Genomic DNA, 27,247 nt, shown 5'->3' with positions numbered 1-27,247 from the left:
GTGGTATGTTGGGGGGGCTGTAGGTAATTGTTACCACAGAATTCTCCAAGGATTGCAAAGAGAGAGAAGTCCAAGACTTCTGGACCTGCACGTCAACCAAGGTCTGCAGCATTTGGGTTTGCTGCCTGAGAACCACCATTATGTCCTGGTACATTTCTTTCTCCTTTCCTTTATGAGACTCCTCGGACTTCCTCCTGTCCACTCTTTCTCTCTCCCTGCTGTCTGTCATGTTGGCCCTCCAAGCCCTCCTCAGGATCAGGCATTCAGTGGGGGTGGAGGGGGCACCCTTCAAGGCCACAATGGCAGAAGCTGCAGATAAAACCATACAGATGGATCACTGGATTTACAGTCACAAGGGAATGCGAAAGAAACATTTCAAAACTTCCTTCCCTCATTCCCACAAACGCTTTTAATAAGACATGCTTATTGACAATTCAGCTCTAGAGTGCTTCTGCTCAGCATCACTCTCCAGCCCCAACCATGGTGAGTATAGCCCACCTGTGGTGAGGGGGTGGGGGAAGAATTTTGGTTGCATGAAACAATAACATTTGGGTCCCTATTCCATAGGTATGAATATAGAGCAACGGCACTGAATATTGACACTATTTTCCACAGGCGGTAGTGGTTTTAGCTGATCTAATTTCTGAGAGTGAAAGAGACACAGAGAACACACATGTAACTGGTGTCCCAAAGCCACCTGGGCCCCTCTGCTGCTAGCCTGTTTACTGGACTGGTGCCAGCCAAACTCATCACAGAGTGATGGGGGAAAGTATCCTATTGTGGGGAAGAAATAAGGCAGCCATCCCTAGAAACCTTTGGGAGAGGATTGGAGATTATCTCCATGAAAGTTTCATCAAGATCTCTCAGGAAGATACAGGGACATCCCTATGTACATAAACAAACTGTTCCCAATCCCATAACACCCCACCCTACCCTTGGCTAACTCCACAGGGGAATGAAAAGCAGATAACAACTCTACCTCTGTTTGTTGTACCTCTACCTCCTCTCCTATGAGTAAAAGAATGAGAAGCCTATACCTTTTTATTGTTAACTTGAGGATGGGCTAGTTGTGTGGGTTACACATGCACTAAGAAGAGGGGAGCCGAGGTTTGTGTTAGCTTGGCCCAGCAATTGTTTAATCCAAATTTGAATCAGCCTACAACCATTTTTTTCAACTTCCTCAGATCCTTTCATGACCACATAGAGAATACATAGCCTCTCACCTGCTCAGTTTGAATATGTTGGTTGTGTATTGGATTCAGTTATTATACATATGCCTATAGCAGTATATTCAGAAGCTCAAAGTACTTGGGTCCAGCCTGGTAACTGGCAGAAACAGGTTCCACAGCCACAAGCTCTTTATCAGTAAAGTTGCCTGTGGCCCATGACTGTTAAGTTTAGTGTCCATGTAGTTGCAGTTGCCATTCTCATTGCCTGAAGAGAAAAATAACTTCCAAGGTAGTTGGGTCCTAGTTCATACAAGGTTTTGTAGATAAAAAAAAATAGTAATACCTAGATATAGTGATTTCCATCAGTAGATCTCAAAGCAATTTGCAAAGGAGTATCATCATCTCCATTTTCTAGAAGGGGAAATGGAGTTACAAAGAGGAAAAGTGACTTGCCTAAAGTCATCATCCAGCAGCTAAGTGGAAAAGCCTGGAATAGAACGCAGGTCTCCTGAATCCTGGTTCACTACTCTAGCCACTAGGTCACAATGATGAGGACTAGCTCCTTTTAAATTAATTTTCCACTGTATAGTTAACTATAATCAAGGTAGCATATGAGGCACTGATGTGATGTACTTTCATTGGCCTGATCTGCTTAGTAAGCTGGGTACAGCATCTGCACCAGCTACAGTTTCCATGTGGCCTTTTTGGTCAGCCTCTAATATAGCGCATTACACTACAATAGTCAAGCCTGAAAAGGCACGGATTATAGTGACTAAATCCTCATCTAACAGACAGGGGTGTTGCCTTCTGGCTAACTAGTGAGGGAAGAAACCATTTCAGTTAGTACACTAAGTGCTATTTCCTGGGGCTTCGAACAAATATGTATCAATAAGATGATGCACATTACAAGTTAGTGACTGTGAGTAAATCTTGGACTCAAACTCCCTAAATTGATTTAATCCATATGATGAGAGACTTGAAAGGGTGTAGCAGAAATAACAGAACTAGGTAACAGGTTTAAGCTAAAGTGGGCTTGCCCTGCTCTAATCTATACTTTCTTTTGCTCTATCACAGTAGAAATTACACCAGTCTGAACTCACCTACTAACACGTAATTTATGGCTGACTTTTTCAAAGCCTTCTATGGGATTTAGAGACTTAACTCCCATTGATTTTATTGGGAACTGGACATCCAAATCCTGTAGGCAGCTTTGAAAACCTCTTTACAGCTCTATTCTCTCTGAATCTGAACCTTTGTCTGGAACAAATCACTCTAGCCCTGATCCTGTAAGGTGATCCCTGTAGGCAGAGTCCTGCACTCTCACAGTACCCCATTGATGTCAGTGGAGTAGGAGTCTATTAAAATGTGAGTCCTGCAGTGAACTTTGTGGAGGAGGACTCCTATCCCTGGGCAGAGCCCCAATGACTTCAGTAGGGTTCTGTGGAGGCACAGTGTCTGGCTACACTGAACTCTTGCATAACTGAGACTTTAATCTGTTTTTGTCTTTCTAGATTGTAATTTTTTTCTTTATATTTCTTATAAGATTGTGGTGGATATTTTCAGTGTATACTAGTGGATATAGCCACAGAAGTACCCCTGAAATTAATGGGAATTGTCTGGCTAAATCCTTTAAGATGTCTTTGAAAATCTCAATTTATGTCTTCAAACATTAATAATTATCATCTATGTTTTCATACCACACATGCCCATGCACTCTAATAATTTGTATAGCAGGGGTTTTCCAAATTTTTAAAAATTCTGTTTGGCCACTTCATAAGAAAGAACTTGTCTCACATACCGTCCTCCTTTCCCAGCATCTCAGTCTCACTATGCTTAGTTCTCTGAGTCATTCTCCTAGCAAGGGCACTGTGGAGTACAGTTTGGGAACCATGTCTTATTAGATTTATTGCCAATACCAAGTATTCTCCCCCCCCCCCCCAAAAAGAGTAATTTAAAATCATGAGATCTTAAAATGTAATAAATGTGGGGTTGTTTTACATGACTTTTGGGTGTCTTTGGGGCACAAGATCACAGTTTCAAGCTTTTCTCTGCAACTGGGAGGGCTAGAAACATACTAAGAGAGAACGCTGAGAGTCTCATGTAATCAGGGGGTGATTCCAGCAGCTGGGCTCTAACAAATATTGTCAGACTCACAATAAACTGGTGAGAATTAGCAGCCCTGCACTCAGGCCTGGATTCTTCAATGTGATCCATGGGCAGATTCCTGAACTGGTCCATAATCCTATGGAAATGGGTGTCCAGGGGCGCAGGGAGGGTGCAGGACTGGGGCTTTATAAGACATTGGTTATGATTTTATTATTAGATAAATACTAACCAGGTTGGGCAGCCTGGGACCATTTGAATGTGGGGATTTAAACGAAAAGGACTGCAATTAGAAGATCACTGAAACAAGATCCCCGGCCACATCCTCAGCTACCCTCAAACTCCAGTGGGTCTTGAAGCCAGGCCTTAGGATGCCTCCCCGCGAGTGCCTAAGGAGCAGGGGCGGCTCTATATATTTTGCCGCCCCAAGCACGGCAGTGAGGCAGCCTTCGGCAGCATGCCTGCGGGAAGTCCACTGGTAATGTGATTCGGCAGCATGCCTGTGGGAGGTCCGCTGGTCCCATGGCTTCGGGGTACCCGCCGCCGAATTGCCGCTGAAGCCGCGGGACTGGCGGACCTCCCGCAGGCATGCCGTCGAAGGCTGCCTCGTTGCCGCCCTCATGGTGACCGGCAGGCCGCCCTCATGGTGACCGGCAGGCCGCCCCCTGCGACTTGCCGCCCCAGGCACAAGCTTGGTGCGTGCCTAGAGCTTCCCCTGCCAAGGAGTGCGCTCCCCAGGGAGGGAGGCAGGTGGCGGCTCTGGGGTGGGGCAGGACCAGCTCTAGGCACCAGCAAAGCAAGCATGTGCTTGGGGTGGCACATTTCCAGGGGTGGCATTCCAGCCACCCTTTTTTTTTTTTTTTTTTGAAAAAAACCTAGACTGGCCCTGAGTGCAGGGCGGCGGGCGGGCACCATGGAGGGCAGCGGGGGCGCCGCAGCAGAGCAGCAGCGGCAGCATTTCCTCAGTGGAGAAGTGGAGCAGCAGCCCGGGACCAAGGCAGTGGCGGCGGGGCTGGGAGGGGAAGGCAGTGTCCCAGCCCCACGGCAGCGCTCCCTGCGGGCGGTGTATGTGCTGAACGACAGCCTGAAAGCCAAGACTGGAGCGCTGCACTGCCTGGTGCGAGCCTGTGAGGTGCAGGGAGCCCAGCTCACCATGGTCAACTTCAGGGAGCTGGACTTCGGGGAGATGGCGGTGCTGGACGCCTTCTATGATGCAGGTGAGCAGGGTGAAGCGCATTGCCCAGGTTGCCACCCTCCCCCTGCGCCTAGCCTGGGGAGGAGCCGGGTGGCGGGGTGGGTGGGGTAGCGCTGGGCATAGGCGAGGCTAGCTCATTGGGGGCCCTAAACAGGGCTATCCCGCCCAATACTAACTGTGTTGTCCACAAGCCAATACATAGCCAGACCCAGCAGTACTCAGACACTTGTTAGAAAGTCCACCTGCAATAGGGGGAGGAGGGAGGGAAATTGTTTTATTTCACTAACTACAAATTCTCTGTTTTCATTTTTTTTTATTTTAAACAATCAAAAACAAAACCATTGCACAGTGCAAACGTGTAAAAGCCAAAAAAAAAAGGGGGGGGGGAACCTAGAGCCTGCCCTTGGGTGGGGGCTGTGCTGGTGTCGCCTCCCCCCTTGGGGACAGAGCCAGGCCCCGGGAGGGAGCTGGCTGGAGAGGCCGTCTGGGGAGGCGCTGCTGCGCCTTGGAGGTGGGGGTCTGGCCTGAGCCCCGCTGCCTCCGCCCCCGCCGGGAGAGGGGCTGCTCCAGCGCGGCGGGGGCCGCCTGCGGGGCCGGACCGGCCTCTCCTCCCCGAGGAGGCGGGAAGCGAGCTCCGCGGGGCCCGGCGGTATGTGGAGGAGGCAGCCGGGCCGGGCAGCCGGTGAGGTGGAGCCGCCGCCGGATAGCGGGAGGAGACGGGGGGGAGCGATGGAGCCGCCAGAGCCGCTTCCCCCGGCCGCCTGCGCCGCCGAGTGAGGGAGGCCCCAGAGCTGCCACCCCGCCGGGGGAGACCGAGGCTGCGGTGAGCGGTGCTGCAGGGCCCGGTAGGTGGGGACGGGGCTGGCGGGGCTCCGGGCGCAGCGCCCACCCCGCGGAGGCGCTGCCGAGCCCGCCGGGGCAGGGGGAGGCCTGGCTGCGGGATCGGCGAGCAGGGCGGGATGCTGCGCCGCTCCTGGCTTCTCCGCCGGAGACTTGTCCCTGCAGCGCCTGTGCGGGGTTGGGGCCGGCGGCTTGGATGCCGCAGCCGGGGGAGATGGTCCCATCGCCCGGCTAGGGCCGGAGCTGTGGCTGCGCTTCCGACTTGGCCCCTCCAGCCTCCCGGGGCGTTGGATGATGAGGGATTGAAAAAAAACAAACAAACCCCACGCCTGGATTAACGCAAAACTCCTAGGTACTAAAGACCAATAACCCACTGGCACTTTTCAGCCCAGCGTCCAGAGCCATGCATGGGGCTTTTGAAACCCAGCAAAGTCCAAGGGAGCAAGGGTAGGTCTACACTAAAAACACTACAGCCCGCAGGCTGCTGTGGTGCTATGTCCACACTAGCACTTTTGCCGGTAAAACTTTTGTCAGTCAGGGTTGTGAACCCCCTTCCCCCTTCCTGACAGACATAAGTTTCACCGACAAAAGCACCAGTGTGGACAGCGCTATGTCGGTGGGAGAGCGTCTCTCTTACAGCACCATGCTATGCCGTTGTAAGGTCCATAGTGTAGACATAGCCTAACTCAGGTCAGGTCTGCACTACAGAGCTATGTCAGTATAACTGTCTGGCTTGGGGTGTAAAAAATCTGCACCCCAGAGTGATGTAGTTATACCAACCCACCCCCCGTGTAGACAGTGTTATGTTGGCGGGAGAGCTTCTCCCATTGACATAGCTACTGACTTGTGGGAAGGTGGATTTACTACGCCGATTGGAGATCTCTTTCCTGTGGGTGTAGGACAGGGGAGGGCAAACTACGGCCCGCGGGCTGGATCCGGCCCGCCAGGGCTTTCAATCCGGCCCATGGGATTGTCAGCCCTGTGGCGCAGCTGGGCTAAAGGAGGCTCCCTGCCTGCCTTGGCCCTGGCCCCAGCCCCGCTCCCGGAAGCAGCCGGCACCACGTCCCTGTGGCCCCTGGAGGGGGAGGAAGCAGAGGGCTCCATGCCCTACTCTTGCCTGCAGGCATCGCACCCCACGGCTCCCATTGGCCAGGAACGGTGATCCACAGCCAATGGAAGCTTCGGGGGTGGTACCCATAGGTGAGGGCAGCGCAGCCGCCTGCCCCACCCCACCCCCAGGAGTCACTGCTGGACATGCTGGCCTCTTCCGGGAGCGGTGCAGGGCCAGGGCAGGCAGGGACCCTGCCTTAGCCCCGCTGTGCGCCACTGCCGGGCTGGAGCCCACATCCTGAACTCCTCCTGCACTCTGCACCCCAACCCCCTGCCCTGAGCCCCCTCCTGCACCCCAGCCCCCTGCCCTGAGCCCTCAACCCCCTGCCCTGAGTCCCCTGCTGCACCCCAACCCCCTGCCTTGAGCCCCTTCCTGCACACCGCACCCCCTCCCACACCCCGCACTCCCTCCTGCACCCCAACCCCTGTCCCCAGCCCTACATCATGGCCCTGCATGCAATTTCTCCACCCAGATGTGGCCGTTGGGCCAAAAAGTTTGCCCATGCCTGGTGTAGGAGCATTTTCATTTAATTGCTCTAGCGGCCTGCAGCGATGTAGCGTTTTTAGGCTATGTCTACACTACTGCAGTAAGTGGAACTAAGTTATGGCTTAGTTAAGCTTAGGTCAACTTACTGCGGTGTCTACACCACGCTGGGTTGATGGGAGACACTCTCCTGTCGTCTTACCTTACTTTTCTCATTGCGGGTGGAGTACCAGGATTGACTGGAGAGCTATTTGCAGTCAATTTGGTGGGTCTTCACTAGACCCACTAAATTGACCCCTGGTGCATCGATCGCCGGAGCGTCAATCTTGCTGTAGTGTAGATGTAGCCTTAGTGTAGACCTACCCTTAGACACGTGCAATGCATAGGACAGTCAGGGAGAATGAGGATTTCTAAAAAAGGGTAGAATCCAGGAGATCACTTATACTCCCTTATTTGAGAAACAAGGTGGGTGATGGAATATCTTTTATTGGACCAACTTCTGTTGGTGAGAGAGACAAGCTTTTGAACCACACATAGGGTGACCAGAAGTCCTGATTTTACAGGGACATTCCCGATTTTTGGATCTTTTTCTTAGATAGGCTCCTGTTACCCTCCACCCCGTCTCGATTTTTCACATTTGCGGTCTGGTCACCCTAACCACACAGAGCTCTTCTTCAAGTTCCTTATTTGAAATTCATGTCTCCTTTTTTCTGTGGGTTGGTTCCCTTATAACATTTTGGTGAGAGAGAGAGAGAGTGAGCCCATCTCCAAAGAAGGGATCCAAAGCAAAAAGATCCTGAATATCTGTAACTTCTCATGAGTGCGTAATTGAGATTAAAATGCATGGTGGGAGAGTTTTTCTATGCGTACTAGTTCTATAAAGAATGCTGGGAGGTTAAAAGTAGTGTGAGTACATTCAGTTCTCTTGCTGACAGTCAAGGGGCACTGTCAGAAATGAGAGGTATACTCCATAGTAGAGACTCGTCTAGCAAGCAAAATGAAGGAAATCTGCGGAGCTTTGTGAGTTTTCTTCCCTTTACAAGAATAGGTGAGAGAGCTCTAAAAGGGTGGGTAGACATAAATCTGGGAATCTATGTGTGATGCTGTTAAACCAAATGCCAAGGCCATAGAGATTAACTAAGAACTGACAGATTCATAGCTGGAACCAAACTGGCTCACTGTATGTTAGTTTTGTTCAAAATAGGTATTAGTCTTATAAGAATGTATTTAGTGTTTAGTCTCTATGAAATGCTTGTAAATTGCTGCATGCATTAATCTCACTTGTAATGCTGTGTTCCACGGTATAAGGAAATATGTAAGTTTTGCTTTATAACTTGGAAAATGTTTGCTCTGAACTTGTGAACCCAGGCATGGGAATTGTCCCCTCCACCCATTCAGGAGGCCTATCAAGATTAAACGAGCTATTAACGAACATTGTGACACAAAGGATTGGTGAATGTCCCTATCACACCTTGGAAATGCTAAGTATAAGGCAGCTCATCTCATAGACCTGAAGACTAAATATAAAAGATAAAATGGGGAGTCACAAGAAGATTTTCCATCTCTTTGCTGTTTGAACTCAGGGCCAGAAACTCTAAACTGAGGCAGGAGGTTTATCCCTCGGTTTGCCCTGAAAGAGACATCTTGAATTGACAGATCACTATCACTCTGTCTCTCTTCGGATTTAGGTTGCAACTCATTTGTGTGTATGTTGGCTTGCTTTAACCTGTAAATAATTCTTATTTCTTTTTCCTAGTTAATAAACCTTTAGTTAGTTTGTTACAGAATTGGCTACAGGCGTTGTCTTTGAGTAAGATCTAGGGTACCAATTGATCTGGGGTAAGTGACTGGTCTTTTGGGACTGGAAGCAACCTGAATATTTTGTGATTTTTGGTGTAAATGACCATTTACCAGCTTGCCTGGGTGGTAAGATAGACTGGAGAGCCTAATGGGACTATGTTATACTCCATGGTAAGGCTGTTGTAGTGATCCAGGAGTTCACATTTGTTACTGGGTTGGTGAAGTCTAAGTATAGAACACACCACTAGTTTGAGATGTCTGACTTGTTTTTGACAGTCTGTCCTGAGGTTGACACTCACAGTCATGAGTCATTCCAGACAGCGTGACAATTGGCGTAGTCTTGGCAGAATTCACATGCCGCAGGTTAATTGGGTTTATAGCTCATAACCCCAGTGCTATTAAAAGTTTAAATTTTATATTGAGAGTTTTTAAGTATTTAAGATTAGTCACAATGAGTGAATCGCAGTAAGATGAGGGTCTTGAAATAAACAACATTGAAAAATTATGCAAAAAATAGGGGAATATCTCAAAAAGAAAGCCTCAGATGAGGAACTGAGAGCTGCACTCATAGACTTTTTGACTAAGGAGCAGGGTCTGAGCACCCCCCATTCCAGTTGCCACAGAGACCGCTGCATGGAACTGGTTCAGCTGAAGCACCAGGCAGCCCAGGAAGAATGTGAGTACCAGGTACTGATGGTGGAACTCCAGATCAAGGGAAAGGAAGAAACTGGGGAGGTGGAAGAGAGAGTCTACGAAAGATGCAAAGCCAATGCTGAACTTGGGGAGGAAGCTCACCGCAGATGCATGGAACAACTACAAGCTAAGGAGAGAGCACACCAGAAACAGATGGAAGCTCACACTTTGCAGCTCAAAGTACTGGAGCAGCAAAAGCAGCAGCTTCAGCCAGTGAGTACCCCACCCAAAGCACTGGGGAGTGGGAGAAAGCCCACTCAAGAGACTGATGTTCACCTTTGACAGACTGGGATCCACAAGATTCCAGAGGATAAGGGATTGCCAGTCCTTTTGATTAGATTACAGGGAAGGCAAGACAAGTTTTTAATGATATGGAGCAAGGTGATACTAAAGGTGTATAAGAAATTTAAAGAGAATGTTTTGAAAAGGTTTAAGATTACCCTTGAGTCCTATTGATTGAAGTGTAGAAATCTTAAAATGTCTGACAGTATCATGCATGTTGAATATGTGCATAAAATGTGTAATTTTATGAAAAAATGGATAAAGGGGAGCCTAAAGGTAACTATGAAAAACTGTTTGAAATGATGGTGCAAGAACTGTTGTGAATGATGAACGATGAGATAAAAGCAGCCATCTGTGGGAGGAAAAAAACCTTCCATTGTTTTGGAGGCAGCAGAAATTGTTGATGAATATACTGAATCGAGGACTCATGGGGTGTGCAAACCTCAGGGGAAGGGTAATCTCTCTGTTCCCCAGGTTAAGAGAAAAAACGGGTCTAGGAATAAACCTAATCTCAACTTTGATTAAAAAGAAAAAAACTCCTCAAGGGATCCTAGGTTTTAAAATCCCTTGCCCTAAAGGCAGGCAGGTAGTCTGCCGTCACTGCAGATCTCTTGGCCATATAAAGCCAAATTGCCCCAAAGTTAAGGTCACCCTATGACCTGTACCCCCAATGCTACTACCGTGGCCCCAGAGGGAACAGCAGAGGAAGTGCATAGCACAGTGAACAGTGTTAGAGCTCTGTCTTGGGAAGGTAGTGAAGAGCTTACTAAGAATGCTAGAGTGAATGGCATAGATCAGGGGTCTCAAACATGCGGCCTGCGGGATTATTTTCTGCAGCCAGCGAACTCCTCGTGCCCCCCCCCCCGCTCTCCCCCAGCATTTACCTAGAGTGGCTCCCGCGCGACGCGCACCGGGGGCAGGGCAGGCTCCCTGCCTGCCTGCCCTGCCCCCGCGCTGGGAAGCGGCCAAAACCTGGGGGAAGAGGGGCCCAGGGGTGTGTGGCTGTTGCTTCAGACACCGCCCCCAACAGCTCCCATTGGCCGCGGTTCCCCATTCCCGGCCAATGGGAGCTGCTGGGGATGATGCCTGAAGCAACAGCCACACACACCCCTGCGCCTCCCCTCCCCCAGGTTTTGGCTGCTTCCCGGCACAGGGGCAGGGCTGGCAGGCAAGGAGCCTGCCCTGCCCCCGGTGCGCATCGGGCCGGAGCCCGCCCCCTGAACCTCCCCTGCAGCCGAACCCCCTGCCCTGAGCCTCCTGCCGCACCCTGCACCCTGACCCCCTGCCCTGAGCCCCCTGCTGCACCCCGCACCCCTCCTGCACCCTTTCTCCCTGCCCTGAAACCCCTGTTGCACCCCGCACCCCTTCTGCACCCTGACCCCCTGCCCTGAGTCCCCTGCCGCACCCTGACCCCCTGCCCTCAGCCCCCTGCTGCACCCTACACCCCGACCCCCTGCCCTGAACCCCCGCCACACCCAACACTGCTCTTGCATCCCAACCCCCTGCCCTGATCCCCTGCTGCACCCCTGAGCCCCTGCCACACCCCACACCCCTCCTGCACCCCCTGGGGGCAGGAAGGGGGTGGAGTTGGGGAGGGGATTTCGGGGAAGGGGTTGGAATGGGGGCAGGGAGGGGGTGGGAAGAGGCGGGGCAGGAGCGGGGCCTCATGGAAGGGGTGGAGAGGGGGTGGGGCCGAGGGTGGCGGGCGGGGGGAGGTGTCAGTAAATGCGGCCCTTGGGCCAATGTACTAGTCGTCATGTGGCCCTCGTCATTTGAGTTTGAGACCCCTGGCATAGATTGTAGGCTGGAGAGATACGGCGTCCCAAGGCACTTTGGTGAAGGAGAGTTTGGTAAGAGAAGAAGCCAAACTCCCTGGTAAGAGTTTAAATATATATTTAATTAAACAGTCAGAGAACTGTGGCTCTGGTTAAGATCTCCCTTGAGTGGGAGGATTTTAAGGGTCAGAAATTTGCTGCCTGCTGATATTTTAATAGGTAATAACATTTTAGCCATGTCTAAGCAGGTTCATGTTCTAACGTGCAGCCAGAGAGAGTGTGGCTCTGAGTCACCTGCTTTGTCTGTGGACAGCAGGGAATGCTGTGAGGGAGAGGGAAGAATATCCTCAGTCCTTTGTCTATTGAGGGTAATGTCTTGGCTTCAGAGGAAGAGTGTGAGAATTCTTCTGCTGTGCCAGAGTGACCAGGGCCGGATTAACTTTTTGTGGGCCCGGCGCCAAACATATTTGTGGGCCCCCGTGGGGCAAGGTGCAGGGGGGCGGGATGGTCAGTCTCCAGAGTGAAGGGCAGGCTGGGGGCAATGAGGCACAGCGCGGCGGGAGCAGCGCCGCTCTGCGCAGCCCAGCAGGAGAGCAGTGTTTACGAACCTGCAGCTGCCAGACGCACACTGGCCTGCCCAGCCCTGTGCTGCCAGCATGCCCCTTCCCCTTGAGGGTGGGCCCGCACCACATCACCTCCCTCCCCAGTGCCTCACCCTTATGCCCAGCGCCCACTCGCCCAGAGACCACCACCACAGATCTCTATGCCCAGCCCCCACCCCTCCCAGAGACCTTCCCCGTTGGCCTCCCATCACAACTGCACAGCACCTTGCACACCACACCGCTCACCCAGCGTCCCCCACCCATAAAGCTGCCCACCACCTTCCTCAGAGTCCCACCATCACAGCTGCACAGCACCCCATATTCCTGAGGGAATTCTGCACCAAAAAATTAAAAATTCTGCGCACATTATTTTAAAATTCTGCAAATTTTATTTGTCAATAAATAAACGTGAAGGCTCCAACATGGCAGTGGGGAACACAGGCCACTGATTGCATGGAGATGGGTGTTTACCCTGCAGCCTTTCCTCACCCCACGCCGGGACAGGGACTCGGCAGTGAGGCTGCACCCGACCCTGACACAGTCCAAGGCCAAGCCTGCCCCAGAAACACCCTGGGGCCCTGCCCCCCTGTGCCAGGCGCACCAGGTGTGGGTGAGCAGGCTCAGCCCGGCAGCAGGATCCAAGTGCAGGGGGACATAGTGTGGGTGGAGCCAGGTGGGGGTAAGAGAGTTCTCTGTGGGGCAATCTGGGTGCAGGTGGCTCAGTGGGAGATCTGGATGCACAGAAGCTCATTGTGGGGTTCCAGGTGCAGGGGCAATGGGATTCTGCAGGGGATCCAGGTGAAGGTGGTTGGGGCTCAGTGGGGAGGGTGTCGGGGGGGCTCAGTGGGGTGGTACAGATGCAGGGGAGGCAGGGCTTGTCAGGGTGAGGGTTTGATGGGCCTGCTTAACAGGGGGCCCCCAGCTTCTGCCAAGGGGATGACGCATGCTGGGCTCCAGCTTCCCCCCTGCCCCCGCTTCCCCGATCCCCTTTTCTTCCCCATCCCATGCCCCTTCCCCACCGTTCCATCTCCTCCCCACCCCACCCCCTTCCTTCCCACCTGCCCCCGCTTCCCCCATCCCCTTCTCTTCCCATCCCATGCCCCTTCCCCACCGCTCCATCACCTTCCCAGGCTTGGGGGTGCAGGGGGGAAACTGCCCCCCAGCATGAGCCAGCGGAGCGGGCTGGGGCCGGGTCGCTCCACTTCCTGTCGCCCGGTGATTGCAGGGCAGGCCCGACCCCGCACTCATGGGGTGGCGGGAAGTGGAGTGATCCGGCCCCAGCCCACTCCACTCTGCTCCCCTGGATCCCAGCCTTGGGACTTGGGAGGCAGGGGGAAAATGCCCTCCAGCATTCATCGGTGGCGCGGAGCGGGCTGGAGCCGGGTCGCTCCACTTTCCGCCGCCCCGTGAGTGCAGGGCATGCCCGACCCCTGCTGCAGTCCCCTGGGGCATAGCGCAGGGGAAGGGATGGAGTGTGGGCGGGGCTGGGGTGGAGCAAGGCTGGGAAGAGGCGGAGCAGGGGCGGGGGCAGTTTTCCTGGCCGCTTCAGCCGGCTGGGGGATCGGGCTGGCAGGGGCCCTTCTGACTCTGAGCCCGGCACCATGATAAACCCAGAGTCTGCCCTAAATTTAAGTGAGGCTCAAAAGGAATTGGTGAAGGCTCAACAAGATGACCGTTCTCTGGACCAGGAGAGGGTTGCAGCTGGGAATAATTCCCCGGTTGAGGAAGGCAAAGGTAGATTTTTTTTTGTCAGAGGTTTGTTGTATAGACAGGCTCCCACAGGGAGAAAGAGACAGTCCTGCTGAGGTGCTTGAGAAGTACAGGAGAGAATTGTTCCAATTAGCTCATGATTGTCCATTTGCAGGATGCTTAAGAGTGGAGAGAATCTGTGGCAGGCTTAAAAAGAATTTCTATTGGCCTCAGCTGTTTGAGACAGATACTGCAAGAGTTGTGCCTTATGTCAGAAGCATTAGAGGTTGAAGGGACCCTGCAAAGCGCTGTTGCAACCTCTGCCCATTATTAAATAGGTGTTTGCCAGAGTGTCGGTGGATATTGTGGGTCCCCTCAGTAAACCTTTCAGGAATGGAAAAATATAGGCCTAGTCTACACTACATGGTTAGGTTGACACAAGGCGGCTTACATGGACCTAACTGTGGACATGTCTTCAGTTAAATTTGGCTCCCGCCAACATAAGCGCCCCACTACACTGATTTAATAACACCACCTCCCTGAGCAGTGTAGAGTCACAGATGATGTAGTTAGATCAATGCAGTCAGAGTGTAGACACTGTACTACTTATGTAGGGTGCCAGATATCCCAATTTTATAGGGACAGTCCTGATAGTCGTGGCTTTATTTTATATAGGCACCTATTACCCTCCATCCCCATCCCAATTTTTCACACGTGCTGTCTGGTCACCCTATGCTTACGTAAACTGTTACTGGACTCCAGCAGCTGTCCCACAATGCCCCACACTGATGGCTCTGGTCACCGTTGTGAATTCCTCTGGTCAGGCAGATAGAAAGCCGCCCCTCCCCTTTAAAGCCCCACAAATTTTTGAAATTCCTTTTCCTGGCTGCCTGGCTTGGCAAGCACACCTAGCAGTTCTCTCCTGGGCCTGTGGGGAAAAGAGGCTGTGCAGGCACAGCTTATGGACCAGCTGTAGAAATGTGAATATCTATGAGCAGATTGCTCAGGGGATGCAGGAGAAGGGCTACAACAGGTGCCAGCAGCAGTGCCGCATAAAATCCAAGGAGCTGTCGCAGGGAGGCCAGCAATCGATTCAGTGCCAAGCTGCAGACCTGTCACTTTTACAAGCCTTACTTGGCAGACACACCTGTCACCCTCCCCTTCCCCCCCCCAAGCACTGTGGATACTTCCAAGACTCCAAAGTCAGAGGCCCCTGCCATGAACAGTGAGGAGGAGAAAGTGGACAAGGAAGTGCAGGAGGAATATGAGGGACAGGTGACTGGGGGATCCAGCCGTGCAGCAAGGCATGACCTATTTTTGACTCCACGGCAGTCCAATCAGTTTTTAAATGTTATTAAGTTTTGAATGTTTATTGCCTACTTCATGTTACAGAATGTAATTATATTTTTTTTAAAAAAGAAAATTCATCTTTATTAGTTCACAGCATATGCTGGCTGGCTGATGCTGAGTAGGTCTCACAGCGGTCAGTTACCTGTTACTGCAGTTTCACTCATAACATCAGAACATCAACTCATGTCAACAATATGGCAACTCATAACATCATTCACAAACATTAATAGCTGCATTGACACTGTTATATTCCTACATACACAGCAATCACCACACAATTCATACCAGGCTGCAAAAGAGCAAGGCCAGGTACAGCACACTACAACAACACACACTACTCTGGCTCAATATTAAAATGGTCTTTCAAAGCCTTCCTGAGCCAGATAGCTCCGCATTGAGCTCTTCTAATAGCCTTTTCTCTGGCTGTTCAAATTCAGCTGACAACCACTTCACCGCCATCCCAGCAGAAACTTTTCCCATTTTGCTTGCCAGATATTATGCAGGACACAGCAAGCAGCTATAAACCATTTGGATATTTTTCTCACTGAGGTCCAATCTTGTAAGTAGACGAATGCCAGTGACCCTTCAGACAATCAAAAGCACATTTAACTGTCATCCGGCACCTGCTGAGTCTATAGTTGAAGCTCTCATTGGTGCTATTGAGGTGGCTGGTGTATGGCTTAATGAGCCATGGGAGAAAGGGTAGGCTGGGTCACCCAGGATCATTAATAGCATTTCAACATTCCCAATGATAATCTGCCAGTCGGGAAGAAAGTCCCTGCTTGCAGCTTTCTGAACAGTCCTGTGTTCTTAAAGATGCATGTGTCATGCACCTCCCGTGACCAGCCCACATTGATATTGGTAAAACATTCTGATGATCCACCAGTGCTTGCATAACCATAGAAAAGTAACCCTTTCTGTTGATGTACTCTGTGGTAAGGTGGTCTGGTGCCAAAATAAGAATGTGTGTGCCATTTATTGCCCCTCCACAGTTTGGGAACCCCATTGCTGAAAAGTCATCCATTATGTCCAATGCATTGCCAAGAGTCACATAGCATAGCAGGAGACGATTAATGGCTCTGCACACTTGCATGACCGTGGACCCTGCAGTGGATTTCCCGACTCCAAATTGAGTCTGAATACTGACTGACCGGTTGCAGTCTGGCATTGCACGTTCCCACAGTGCAATCACCACTTGCTTTTCTGCTATCAATACAGCTCGGCCAAGTTCAGCACACAAATCCAGGAGTGTGGCCTTGTACATCTGTAAGTTCTGCAGCCACTGCTTGTCATCCCAAACCTGCATGACGATGCCATCCCGCCAGTCAGTGCTTGTTTCTCAGGCAACAGAACGGGCACTCTACCATCTGCAGCTGCTCTGTGAATGTCACCAACAATCTTGAATTGTTTCTTTCTATGTCCACAGCAATCTAGCCTCCAAGGAACTGTCATTTTCCCTGCGGCTCCTCTTGCAGCTATGCAAATACTGCAGTATTAGGTGCATTGTGCTCGCAGCTCTCATCACAATTGCGAGAGCGGTGCAGGCTCCATGCTTCTGTCAGAGATGGCGGACAGTGAGAGAGGATGCATGGGTTTGTGGGACTTTGAAAAGAAGGGTTAAAAATTATGGTTGCAGATGAAACTATGGGATGGAGACTCTGCATTATGGGAAGTGGACCCTCTGCTCGCAGTCGCCCCTGTGCGACTCATTTCGGCCCCCATCAGTCCTTGCGACAACTTCCTAAAAGACTGCACTGGATGGTGGTGAGTTGCACAGTGGGATACCTACCCAGGGTGCACTGCACTCAGCATGGATACAAGTGCTCCTGGTGAGGATGTGTACCACTGACACAAGGAACCAAGTATGTACATGTACAAGTGATGTAATAACTGCAGCCGCTGTATGCCAACATAACTTAAGTTGACATAAGTTTGTAGTGTTGACATGGCCATATACTTGTGGTGGATTCCACCACCAGGTACCCTGAAGCCACAGCACTATCTAATATAGAAGCTGAAACAGTGATTACAGCTTTATTCACTATTTTTAGCAGAGTAGGTTTTCCTGGAGAGATCTTGACAGGCTGTGGTGCAAACTTCATGTCTGTAGTCTTTAAACAGTTATGTGGAGTGAGGGAGCAGCTGTTAGATTCCTATCATACAGAAATCAATGGTCTAGTGGGAAGATTTAATGGAACTTTAAAAGCTATGCTAAAAATGTATGTCAGGAGGTGCGAGAATGACTGGGATGTGTTACTCCCATATTTGCTATACAGGTACAGAAATATTCCCCAAGAATCTACTGGATGTGTCCCCTTTGATATGCTGTATGGGAGGCAGTGAGGGGATCCCTAGCTTTTATTCAAGGCTCTTGGGAGTGCAAGACAGAGGAAATAGGACAGCCTGTAGGGGGAGTATGTCGCTTGTTTTAAGGAGAATGTACAGGCTCTGAGGGATTTAGTGCAACAGAACCTTGAAAAAAGTCAGGAGACACAGAAGGGTTGGTACTATAGGCATGCTGAGGAAAGATCGTTTGCATTGGTGATTTGGTGCTAGTGCTGATTCCGGTGTGGAAAAACAGAATGCAGGACTGTTGTTTAGGACCTTTGGAGGTGATAGAGAGAATAATTGAGGTCACTTATGATAGGGCATGGCAGGGGATCTGTGCAAACGTAGATTAAAAACTTACCATGAAAGGGAAATGGCAGTGAATATGATTCGTTGTGCTGATGAAGAAATGGTTAATGCTCCTTTGATAGATTTGGTCAGAGAGAGCAAGGAAGAAAGTCCCTTGGAAAGCATTGAGTTTGGGAAGAGTTTGGATGCATCCCAAAAGCAGGAAATGCTGGCCCTTTTGAACCACCACAAACCTATATTTTCCAACTGGCCAGGGTTAACTGACAGGATTGTACATTCTATTGAAACTTCAGGGCCCTGCCCTGTTCCTAGAAAGGCATGTCATGCTAAAAAGGAAATGCAGAAACAGATCCAGGAAGAGGTAGATACCTCCATCACCAGCATGCTATCTACTAAGTCAAAAAGCCCCTGGACATCTCTTATTGTGGTGGTACCTAAAAAAGACAAACCATGAAGTTTTGTGTGGACTTTAGAAAGCTAAGCATTATCATCCAGACTGACCCATAACCCACACCCTGAAGAGAGGACCTGTATCCATGATATAAGGAAATACGTAAGAGGAAAAAGTTTGCTCTGAGCTTGTGAACCCAGGCTCAGAAATTGTCATGTCCCCCACTGCCGTGTCCATTCAGAGGCCTATCAAGATTAAACGAGCCATTAATGAATATTGGGACACAAAGGATTGGTGAATGGCCCTATCACACCTTGGAAATGCTACATGCAAGGGAGCTCGTCTCACAGACTGAATCACTAAATGTAAAAGATAAAACAGGTCACAAGAAAATCGCTACAACTCTGTCTTTTAGGATTTAGATTGTAACTCATTTGTGTTATAGGCTGGCTTTCTTTAACCTATAAGTAACTCTCTTATTTCTTTTTCCTAGTTAATAAACCTTTAGTTAGTTTATTACAGGATTGGCTAAGATACGAAATGATCTGGGGTAAGTGACTGGTCTCTTGGGACTGGAAGCAACCTGAATATTTTGTGAATGTTTGGTGCAAGTGACCTTTTAACACCAAGTCCAGCTTGCCTGGGTGGCAAGATAGACTGGAGAGCCCCAGGGGACTGTTTGTGACTCTGTGGTAAGACTGTTATAGTGATTCAGGAGTTCACCTTTGTTACTAGGATTGTGACATCTAATTATAGAACATACCACCACTTTGGGGTGTCTGTCCTATTTTTGCCAGTCTGCCCTGACGTAGACACTCACAGTCTTGAGCCACTCCAGACAGCATGACACAATGGAATGCAGTAAAGGAATAAAATACTTTCCTGCCTGATAGTCATAAGAGTTTATATCTGTCTAGGTACCTGCATGGCCTCCATCTCTATAGCATCTAAGCTTCTTTTCATTTTAATGGTGTGTAGGAGGCACATGGTAGTTGCTCACTGTGGCCTCAATCCTTTAATATACTGTGCTTTGGTATATTGCTGCACCCATGCAGCACCCTGCTAATGTCAATGGGGCTCCATTCAGGCAGAGGAAATTGCAGAATTGAGGCCTATGGTGGTGTTTTTATTCCACTGGAGTATTTTGCCCTGGGCTGTTCAATTACCCAACTGCTACTACCATGCAGACCTGAGTACATTGAAACTATCTGCTCCTCTCTGATAGCCTAACACCCCATCTTAGAAATCAAATACATAAATCACATTTGGGAATACAGGTTAATAAACCTTACTGAGCACCCACATATTCATCACAATAACAAAACTTGTCTTCCTAGCAGATATGTTATGAATATTAAAGGACGAATTCTGTTTCAGTGGAACTTGCTCTAGAATTCCGATCATAGTACTTGCCCTTTCTGGCCTCCAGTTTTTGATAATGGAGTAAAGCCTGATTTAGAAAATTTTGTGCTTAGAAAATGGGAATTGACCTAGAAATGGGAGACAAGGTATTTGTCCTCCAGTGAGGGTAGCAGAGATGAATCTTCTACAGAGTCTATAAAAATCCAAAGGATAGTTGACTTGAATGTAACTGAGCATGGTTTTTAAGAAGAAAACTCTTGAAGTATGATAATGAAGGAAACTGTCTCTTTCAACAGCCAAACTAAAAATGATACATTGAGAACAAAAAACTTCTGTAAGATTGTCATTGAGCAGTTTGTGCCAGGGCTCTGGAGTCCACATACCCTGAATTCCACACAAGCAGATCCTGGTATCCACACACAAATCATCATACTGCAGAGTTGGGCCCTAATTCAGCTAACCAACAAAAATGACATTGCTCAATTGTTTTAAAGAGAACTTTATGTTGTGTAGGATAGTTTTTAATTTGATCTCTATCAGTACTGCAAAAAATAGTACTAATGTTTCAATATCCACTATGGTTATGAATGTGTCTGTTCCTGGTGGATATTTAAAACAATAGAGAAACTGTCTTTTTAATGTATCAAATTCATTGTGCTAAAGACATATTAATCTTTCTAATGGTAGATTAGATTTCCTTATGCATTCTCCAAAAGCGGCTCTGAACACTGGTTCCAAAAGTTAAAAGATTGTTGGATTTTTCTTTGTAATTGGAAGTACAATAGTTCTTCCTTTTCCCCACATCCATTTCACGTACTTATGTTCCAGAATTCCCAAATGTATATTCTTCTACTTGCATGTGTTCCAAAGAATGGCACCGAATGTGATTGTCACTATGACTGACAGGAGCAAAGCCTTCTTGGATGAGTCTTGCTTGAAGCAGTCAGGCAAACATTGGCTAGAAAAGCAGTCAACACTGGGGATGTTAGAGATGGTGCAGGTCAGCAGGTGGAAGGAAAGGGACACAGCTGAACAATATGAAATACATTTACTTTTGTCATTTAAGCTTTGCGGGAATGAGAAAAGTAGGAGTTGAGAAGGGCATCAATTGGTAATTGATTATCAATCCTGCGAATGGAATCCCAGAAACAATACTTTAAAGATGCCTTGTTTCTAATGTATAATTGATAAATGAACTGTTCAATAGCTGTCATCCAGGACATGTTTTTTTTTTAAAATTCTGTTTAAAGTATATAAATAGTGTGGTCTTACGATCTAAGCAAAGACCAGGGAATCAGGATAACTAGTCTATCTTCAGCTCTCTCACTCACCATGACATCTTTGGCAACTCGCTTAACAGGGTACAAAATCCCAAGGATAAGAATTTGAAATTCCCATTCAAGTGAATGGAAGTTGCACGTGATTACCCTCTGATGGAATTTGGTCAGGTCTTTGTTTCCCCAGTGGTTGAAGGGGTGGGAGCTAATTATTTAGCTAAGCCTCCCCACATCATTGTGAAGTAATATTCATGTTTGACATTTGTATGTTAGATCCTCGTTTTGTTAAGAGCTATCAAAGTTTCATTATCATATTTATCTTCACGGAGAAGAGTTCCCTTAGAGGTGAAGTGCAAATACCCGAGTTCAGGCCCTTGGGTGTCTTGTGTTTATCCAGTAACAGTTGAGGCAGTACAGATATTGAAAGCAGGGTTAGGAATACAGCTTCTGCTTCATTCTTGCAATGAAACATCAACACCTGAGGAGTCTCAGGTCTTCGCAGGTAAATGGAAATTGAACTAGAATTTTAAAAAGTTGTATAGACTTAACCTTTATGGGTGGGATTTGCAAAAGCACTCAACATGGGTCTAGCTGCTCCCATGGAAGTCAATGGGCGTTTTACCCAACCAGAGTTAGGCCAATGCTGAGTCCATTTGAAAATCCTGCCCTACAAATGCACACATTTTGAAAATGTGTATTCAGTTAATGTCTGGGATCCTAAATCATTTTTGGTTTTTATTTTTAAAAGCATTGCATTCTACCTTTCAGAGAATTTTTTTGCTAAGATGTCAGCTGCTGATCAAAACTAAACAAAACCCACATGCAACCTTCCTACCCCAGCATATCTGCAAACTGCATGCATAGGTAGCCTACCACTGTTACTCCATCCTCTCTCCCATCCCTGTTTGGTTCACCGCTTGTTATACTTTGCCTTTAAACCAAGAACTTGATCCCGCAATCTCTCCAGGAGAAACTTTGCACCTTCCTGGAGCCCTGTTGACTTTGATGCGGCTCTGTAAGAGAAAAGGGGCTTGCCATGTGGATCTGATTGCAGGATGGGGGCCCAAAATAGTCATGTCTTTGGGGCGGGGATATTCTTTTACTACCCTTCCATACAGCACCCTAGCATGATGGCAGCCTTGACCAGGCTAGAGCCTCAAGCACCTACTATAACACTAGTAATAAAATTATATCATAACTGTAGAAGTATTAAGTATATTAAAGGCTATATTGTTATCAAGTTTAATCCGCTAGGTGTATTTGACTTCAGGCAGAAATATAATATGTATATTTTAATGTCTGCTATACAGAGTACTGGTTTTATAAAACAGAAGAAATATATTTTGTATGTGGTAATTTTTACTTTTTTTTTTTTTTAAAGCAGGAAGATACAAAAGTTTTATATGGCTCACAACTGACAACATGCACCATCAGTGGCTGCTGTTAGCTGCATGCTTCTGGGTGATATTCATGTTCATGGTTGCTAGCAAGTTCATCACACTGACTTTTAAAGACCCAGATGGTAAGTTCACCTTTAATTAAATTTGATATAATACAGAATATTGAACAATGTTCTGTCCAAAAGTGGCAGTGTAATCATTGTACCCAAAGCAGATCCCAACACATTGTTATCTCTTTGTTTATTTTAGAGGATTAGAGATTGGAGCAGTGCATTTTATACATTGCTAGCAAGTGACAATGCTAATACTTATACAGTTTACATTCTTGTTCATAAAGATCTGAAAAAATAACATTGTTACCAGATTCCTACATTTAGGAACAGAGGGGATTACATTTTGAAAGTCTGCCTTTTAATAAACAGGCTCTTGAACCAATTCAATTTCAACATCTTAGTCAGTAAACAAATGGTGCCTGTTTGAAGCAATGCAGAACAATCCCCTGAATTGTTTTGTTTCTTATTAGGGAGAAAGGAAATTTCACAGTAACTAAATAGTAACTCCAGAGTTTTTAGTTTCTGCACCATTTTAAATACTTGCCTTCCAGTTATAGCATTCAAGAGACATTGTGTAAAGTTTGATTAGCAGTGCACGTACCCTAACCTCTCCTGCCTTGCTCCTTACTTTCTGTTTTATCCTCTGCTGTTTGATTGACAAATAGCTTATAGGCTTTTGCTTAGCCTAAGTAGCCCAGATGGTATTAGACTGATAAGGAGTTTTAAGCCACTTGATGACACTACACACAGCATGCCGCATTCTCTGTATACTGATGTGTTGCTGTTAACAAGCAGACCTGCAGGGAGTGTATGATGAAAGCACTGACATGACATGCAGATAGTGTTTTTGAGTGTGTATATATCTGTGTGTGTGTGTGATGTAAGAAGATATTCTATTCTTGTATCTTTTTAAGACACTTAAAGAAATATGACTGGAGAGTAAGGTCATCAGTTCAGTTCTTTTCAATGACTTGTCAATGGATAAAGGCACAATTAGTTCACTTAAATGGCATGCTTGATAGTGTCTTCAGTCTTATTCAGCAAGGCTTACAGATGTGAACTCTTTGTAGCTGTTGTCACAGCTTTCCATCAGGAAATGTCAAGAGAATTCAGATGTAATTATTTATTTTTAATCTTTTATTTGGAATACCCATTCACCCCTTTTCTTTTTTGTCCCTGCCAATTTTTTGGGTCAACACTGATTCCTTTCCTCCCAGTATTGCTATTGGAACAGAAGACAATGCAATTCCTTAGGCTCCAATCCTGCAAAGCCTTAAGCACATAGTTAACTTTACACACTGTGAATAGCCCTATTGATTTTATTGGGAGTATTCACATAGAATACGTACATACCTCTGCAGAATCAGAGCCTTATTTATTGTGCTAAGTAACTGCCATCCAGTGATATTGTGTAGAATGCAGACAGCTGTAAGAACAGTGTTTGTTAGCTAAAGATTTCTGGAAAGGGATCATAAACATTAGTTTTGTGTATGATTTACCAAAATGATGATGGGGGAAAGAGGGAGAGTAATTTTGGCCTTGAACTGTTTTGGTCAGGAAATATTTAATACTGATTACTTATAAAAAAATATTCTGATCCTCCTAAGTGACAAGCTGTCAACTCTTGCGAGACAATTTAAAGGTAGAAAATACTATTTGTTTGAGTTAACGCAACCAGTTTTCATAAGGTGTATGTTTTGTCCAAATTGCTTTCAGTGGATAGCTTTTTAGGTCTTTATTTGCTCCTGTGGTTAAGTAGGCAACTCTCTGGCTTATTTTTAATGTTTTTGCAACTTGGGCCTGGGTCCCGCAATGACCTGTGCTTGGGCAGACTGCTTCACCTGTGCAGTTTGGCTCAGAAGTCTGCCTACAGGAGCTCATTGCAGGATTGGCGCCTTAGAGCTGAATTGATTCTTTGGGTTCTACTCTGGTCTCCAGTGAGACATGATTCGCTTTGCCTTCTGTTTGATTTTTCTATCTTATCTGCATGTAGCCTCAAAAATAAATGACTGACTTCCTTCCCCTTGTCTTTATAGAAGTGTTAGTTTACATTTGTTTAATCTCCTCCTGCTGTGACTTACAAGCTTTAGCAAGCATTGATTTATCCTCCTCCACCTCAGTCTGCTTAAGTTACATAACTTGTTTTCACTACCACTACTTAATTTTTCTATTACTTACCCCTGAACTAATTTGAAGAAGAATAAACCTGCTTGACAGGTAAGATGGCTTAGCTTGCAAGTTGAGAGACTTCTGTTCTAGTTTCAGCAATAATAAATTCTCACTGAGATTCATAATTGTCCTTAAATTGCAGGTGGCTTGCTCTTTCAAGTATTTTTATACATCTGTAAAAATGTGAGAGTAACGTAATGAAGTGCCATATACTGTCTTGATGAATTATTATTGCAGGAGACATCTTAAGCCATAGGGCAGAGGGTTGGGAATCTTTGTTTGTTTGAAAGTTACAATAGAATATTATTTTTGAGAAAAGGCTTTGCGTGTGTGGGTGTGGGTGTGTGTCCCACAATATCTTTGCAATTGTTATTTATTTATCATTTGTACTGTGGGTCGTGTCTAGGAGCTCCAGTCATGGACCAGGACACAATAGCACTACAAACATAGAACAAAAAGACTGTAAGCCAGGGGCAGGAAAACTTTTTGGCCTGAGGGGCGCATCCGGTTTCCAAAATTGTATGGAGGGCCGGTTAGGGGAGGCTGTGCCTCCCTAAACAGCCAGGTGTGGCCCAGCCCCACCCCCTATCCGACCCCTCCTGCTTCTCGCCCCCGGAGGAGCCCCCCCAGGATCGGGGGAGGGGGAGAACAGCAGGGGAGGGGCCAGGGGCTAGCCTCCCGGGCCACGAGCTCAGGGGCCAGGCAGGAGGGTCCTGGGGCTGTAGGTTGCCCACCTCTGCTATAAGCTCTTTGGAGCAGGGGCTACTGCAGTATAAGATAAGAGACCAGGTGAAGACAGCCAACAGATGGGGAACACAAGGGAACAGTCTTCCTTTTTTTCCCATTTATCTTCCTGCTCACTTCCCCTTCTCTCTCCCTCCTGTGCTACTTTGTTCTATGTATGCACAGAGTTGAATTGACAGGAAATTGAAGGGTTTCCCTAAATTTCATTTTGCTGCTGCCGTGAAGGGAAATGGCAAAATCTGATTACTTCCTCTTTACTCCAATTTTAGATTGCTGCTTTGCTCCCTGTGCAAACAGTAAAGTTAAAGTAAAAAGATCTTGTAAATTTCACTTTGCACTACAGGCATATGAATGGAGCAACAAGTGCTGGAGGGTGCCTATCTTTGTACTAGGCCAAATGGAGACAAGTGACTGTCTTCATAGAAGAAAAAAAATATAGAGTGCTAAACTGGGGGGAAACTAGTATGACCCAACCCCTTACAATTAATACTCATAGTGAGGATTATCCTCAAAAATATTTTACTCAGTTGACAAGGGGCTTGTTTATTTTAATTTATTTTGTTTAGCAATTGTTCTTTGAATCAATTATTTGTTTTCCATATTTTATGAGTATGGCATTTTTTTCCTTCTGCCCTGGACCAAATATTCCTCTGAGTGCACAGGGTCTAGGAGAAGGTAAATGCAAATTCCCCACCCTTGGTTATGCAAAAGCTTTTTGAAGGTACACCCTGAGGAGTGGGCCATTGTGAGCTGATCACCTTTTACATGAGGCCAAGATCAAAGTCCCAAGCTGTATAAAGGAAAGACTGAAATAGTCATGGTGGTTCTGAGTCTGAATCTGAGACTGTCACAAACTTGTTGCCATGGGGAAAAACCAGTTCTGAGTTCTGAAGGATTGACGCCTACCAGATCCCTTGTTGAATTAGGGTGACCTCTGATAAGATTGTGTGTGTGTGTGTGTGTGTGTGTGTGTGTAGGTTTTTTTTATTGTTTTTAATATGTTTTCTATGTAATGCTTTCACCTTAAAAATAATATGTGCTTTCTTAAAAAGAGTTGTGTTGTTAACTTATAACTACAGATAATATCCGGGTTCTAGCCTCTGGAGAGAAAGCAAAGTGCAGATATTGGCCTTTTGAGCAGTCTAGCTTGCTGGGAATATCATGATGTTAGCAGGGAATTGTGCAGTCTGGAAAAACCATGGTCAGGAGAGAGAGAGAGAGAAGTGGATGTCGGCCCAAGAGAGGTGACGGCTGAGGAGCTGGGAGCTTGGAGTGAGTGCCGTTATGAACCACAGGGAGGAATACAGGCACAGTTGCCCTGAACGGTGACATTTACAACAGGACAAACCTGCATACTAAGATGTGCAAACACTGATGGATTAATTTTCTTTTTGGCTACACTTAGCTGAGCTTATTGAAAGTAAAAATCTCCTGCTGTCAAACCCATATAGTTATGCTCATTTGTCTACTGAATATAATTTAAATATCATACATTAGTGACTCGAACAATATGTGAAATGACTAGATGAATCTTTTTTACAGCGTTGGATTTATGAATTCATGTGTTTCTCTGCTCTTCCTTATGCAATGTTAATAAAAGCCTAATAAAGACATAGGGCAATATTAATCCCTGGTGTAATTCTACTGAAATTATACTAAGGGTGAATTTGGCCCTTAGCAACCAAAATCCCAGAAGAGGACATCCTCTAAAATATTAGTGAGCCATATTGTGCCATGTTTGTTTCAATAACCTCCCATTTTAAAGCAAGCTCTAAAATGTGTGTGTTGATTCAAGAATTGATACCAGTAGTTGGCTGTAATGCAGAAATAATTGACATTTTTCTATAATTCTCTTCTCTCTCATTCTTATCTAGTATATGGTGTCAAGCAAGAGCCATTAATGCTGACGGCTATGACAAAAGTTGAAAAGATACAAGTGCCAGAGGAGAAATGTTTGCCTGAAGAATTTCAGGTGCCTGCTTTTGAGATAATTGTTAAGTTTGCTGAAAAATGTGTGAAAATATGGAGTTAATGAAAGAAAGCTCTTGTTTTAGGATATCAGGAATTGCTGGACCAGAAATATGTACTTGGCCATTTTATTTAGAATAAAGTTAGGTGAATT

The 27,247-nt window shown here is 47.1% G+C and overlaps 1 protein-coding gene across 5 annotated transcripts in view; it reads left to right on the top strand.

Annotated features, from left to right (window-relative positions):
• Window positions 1-4,959: 4,959 nt before the first annotated feature.
• The window catches only part of CHST10 (carbohydrate sulfotransferase 10), a 35,072-nt gene continuing 12,784 nt past the window's right edge, over window positions 4,960-27,247 (top strand). Inside the window, exons 1-3 of one of the 5 annotated variants that reach the window (XM_054009743.1) lie at window positions 4,960-5,312; window positions 22,141-22,281; window positions 27,000-27,097. In XM_054009743.1, coding sequence (XP_053865718.1) covers window positions 22,182-22,281; window positions 27,000-27,097 — 198 coding nt within the window. In that variant the 5' untranslated portion in view covers window positions 4,960-5,312; window positions 22,141-22,181. The remainder of the gene's footprint in view (window positions 5,313-22,140; window positions 22,282-26,999; window positions 27,098-27,247) is intronic. The other 4 variants (XM_054009751.1, XM_054009736.1, XM_054009726.1 and 1 more) reach the window with 4 other exon arrangements.

This window comes from Malaclemys terrapin, chromosome 1, assembly GCF_027887155.1.
Source record: "Malaclemys terrapin pileata isolate rMalTer1 chromosome 1, rMalTer1.hap1, whole genome shotgun sequence".
NCBI lineage: Eukaryota > Metazoa > Chordata > Testudines > Emydidae > Malaclemys > Malaclemys terrapin.
Note: the sequence above shows the minus strand (reverse complement) of the source record. Positions and strands in the feature narration are given on the sequence as shown.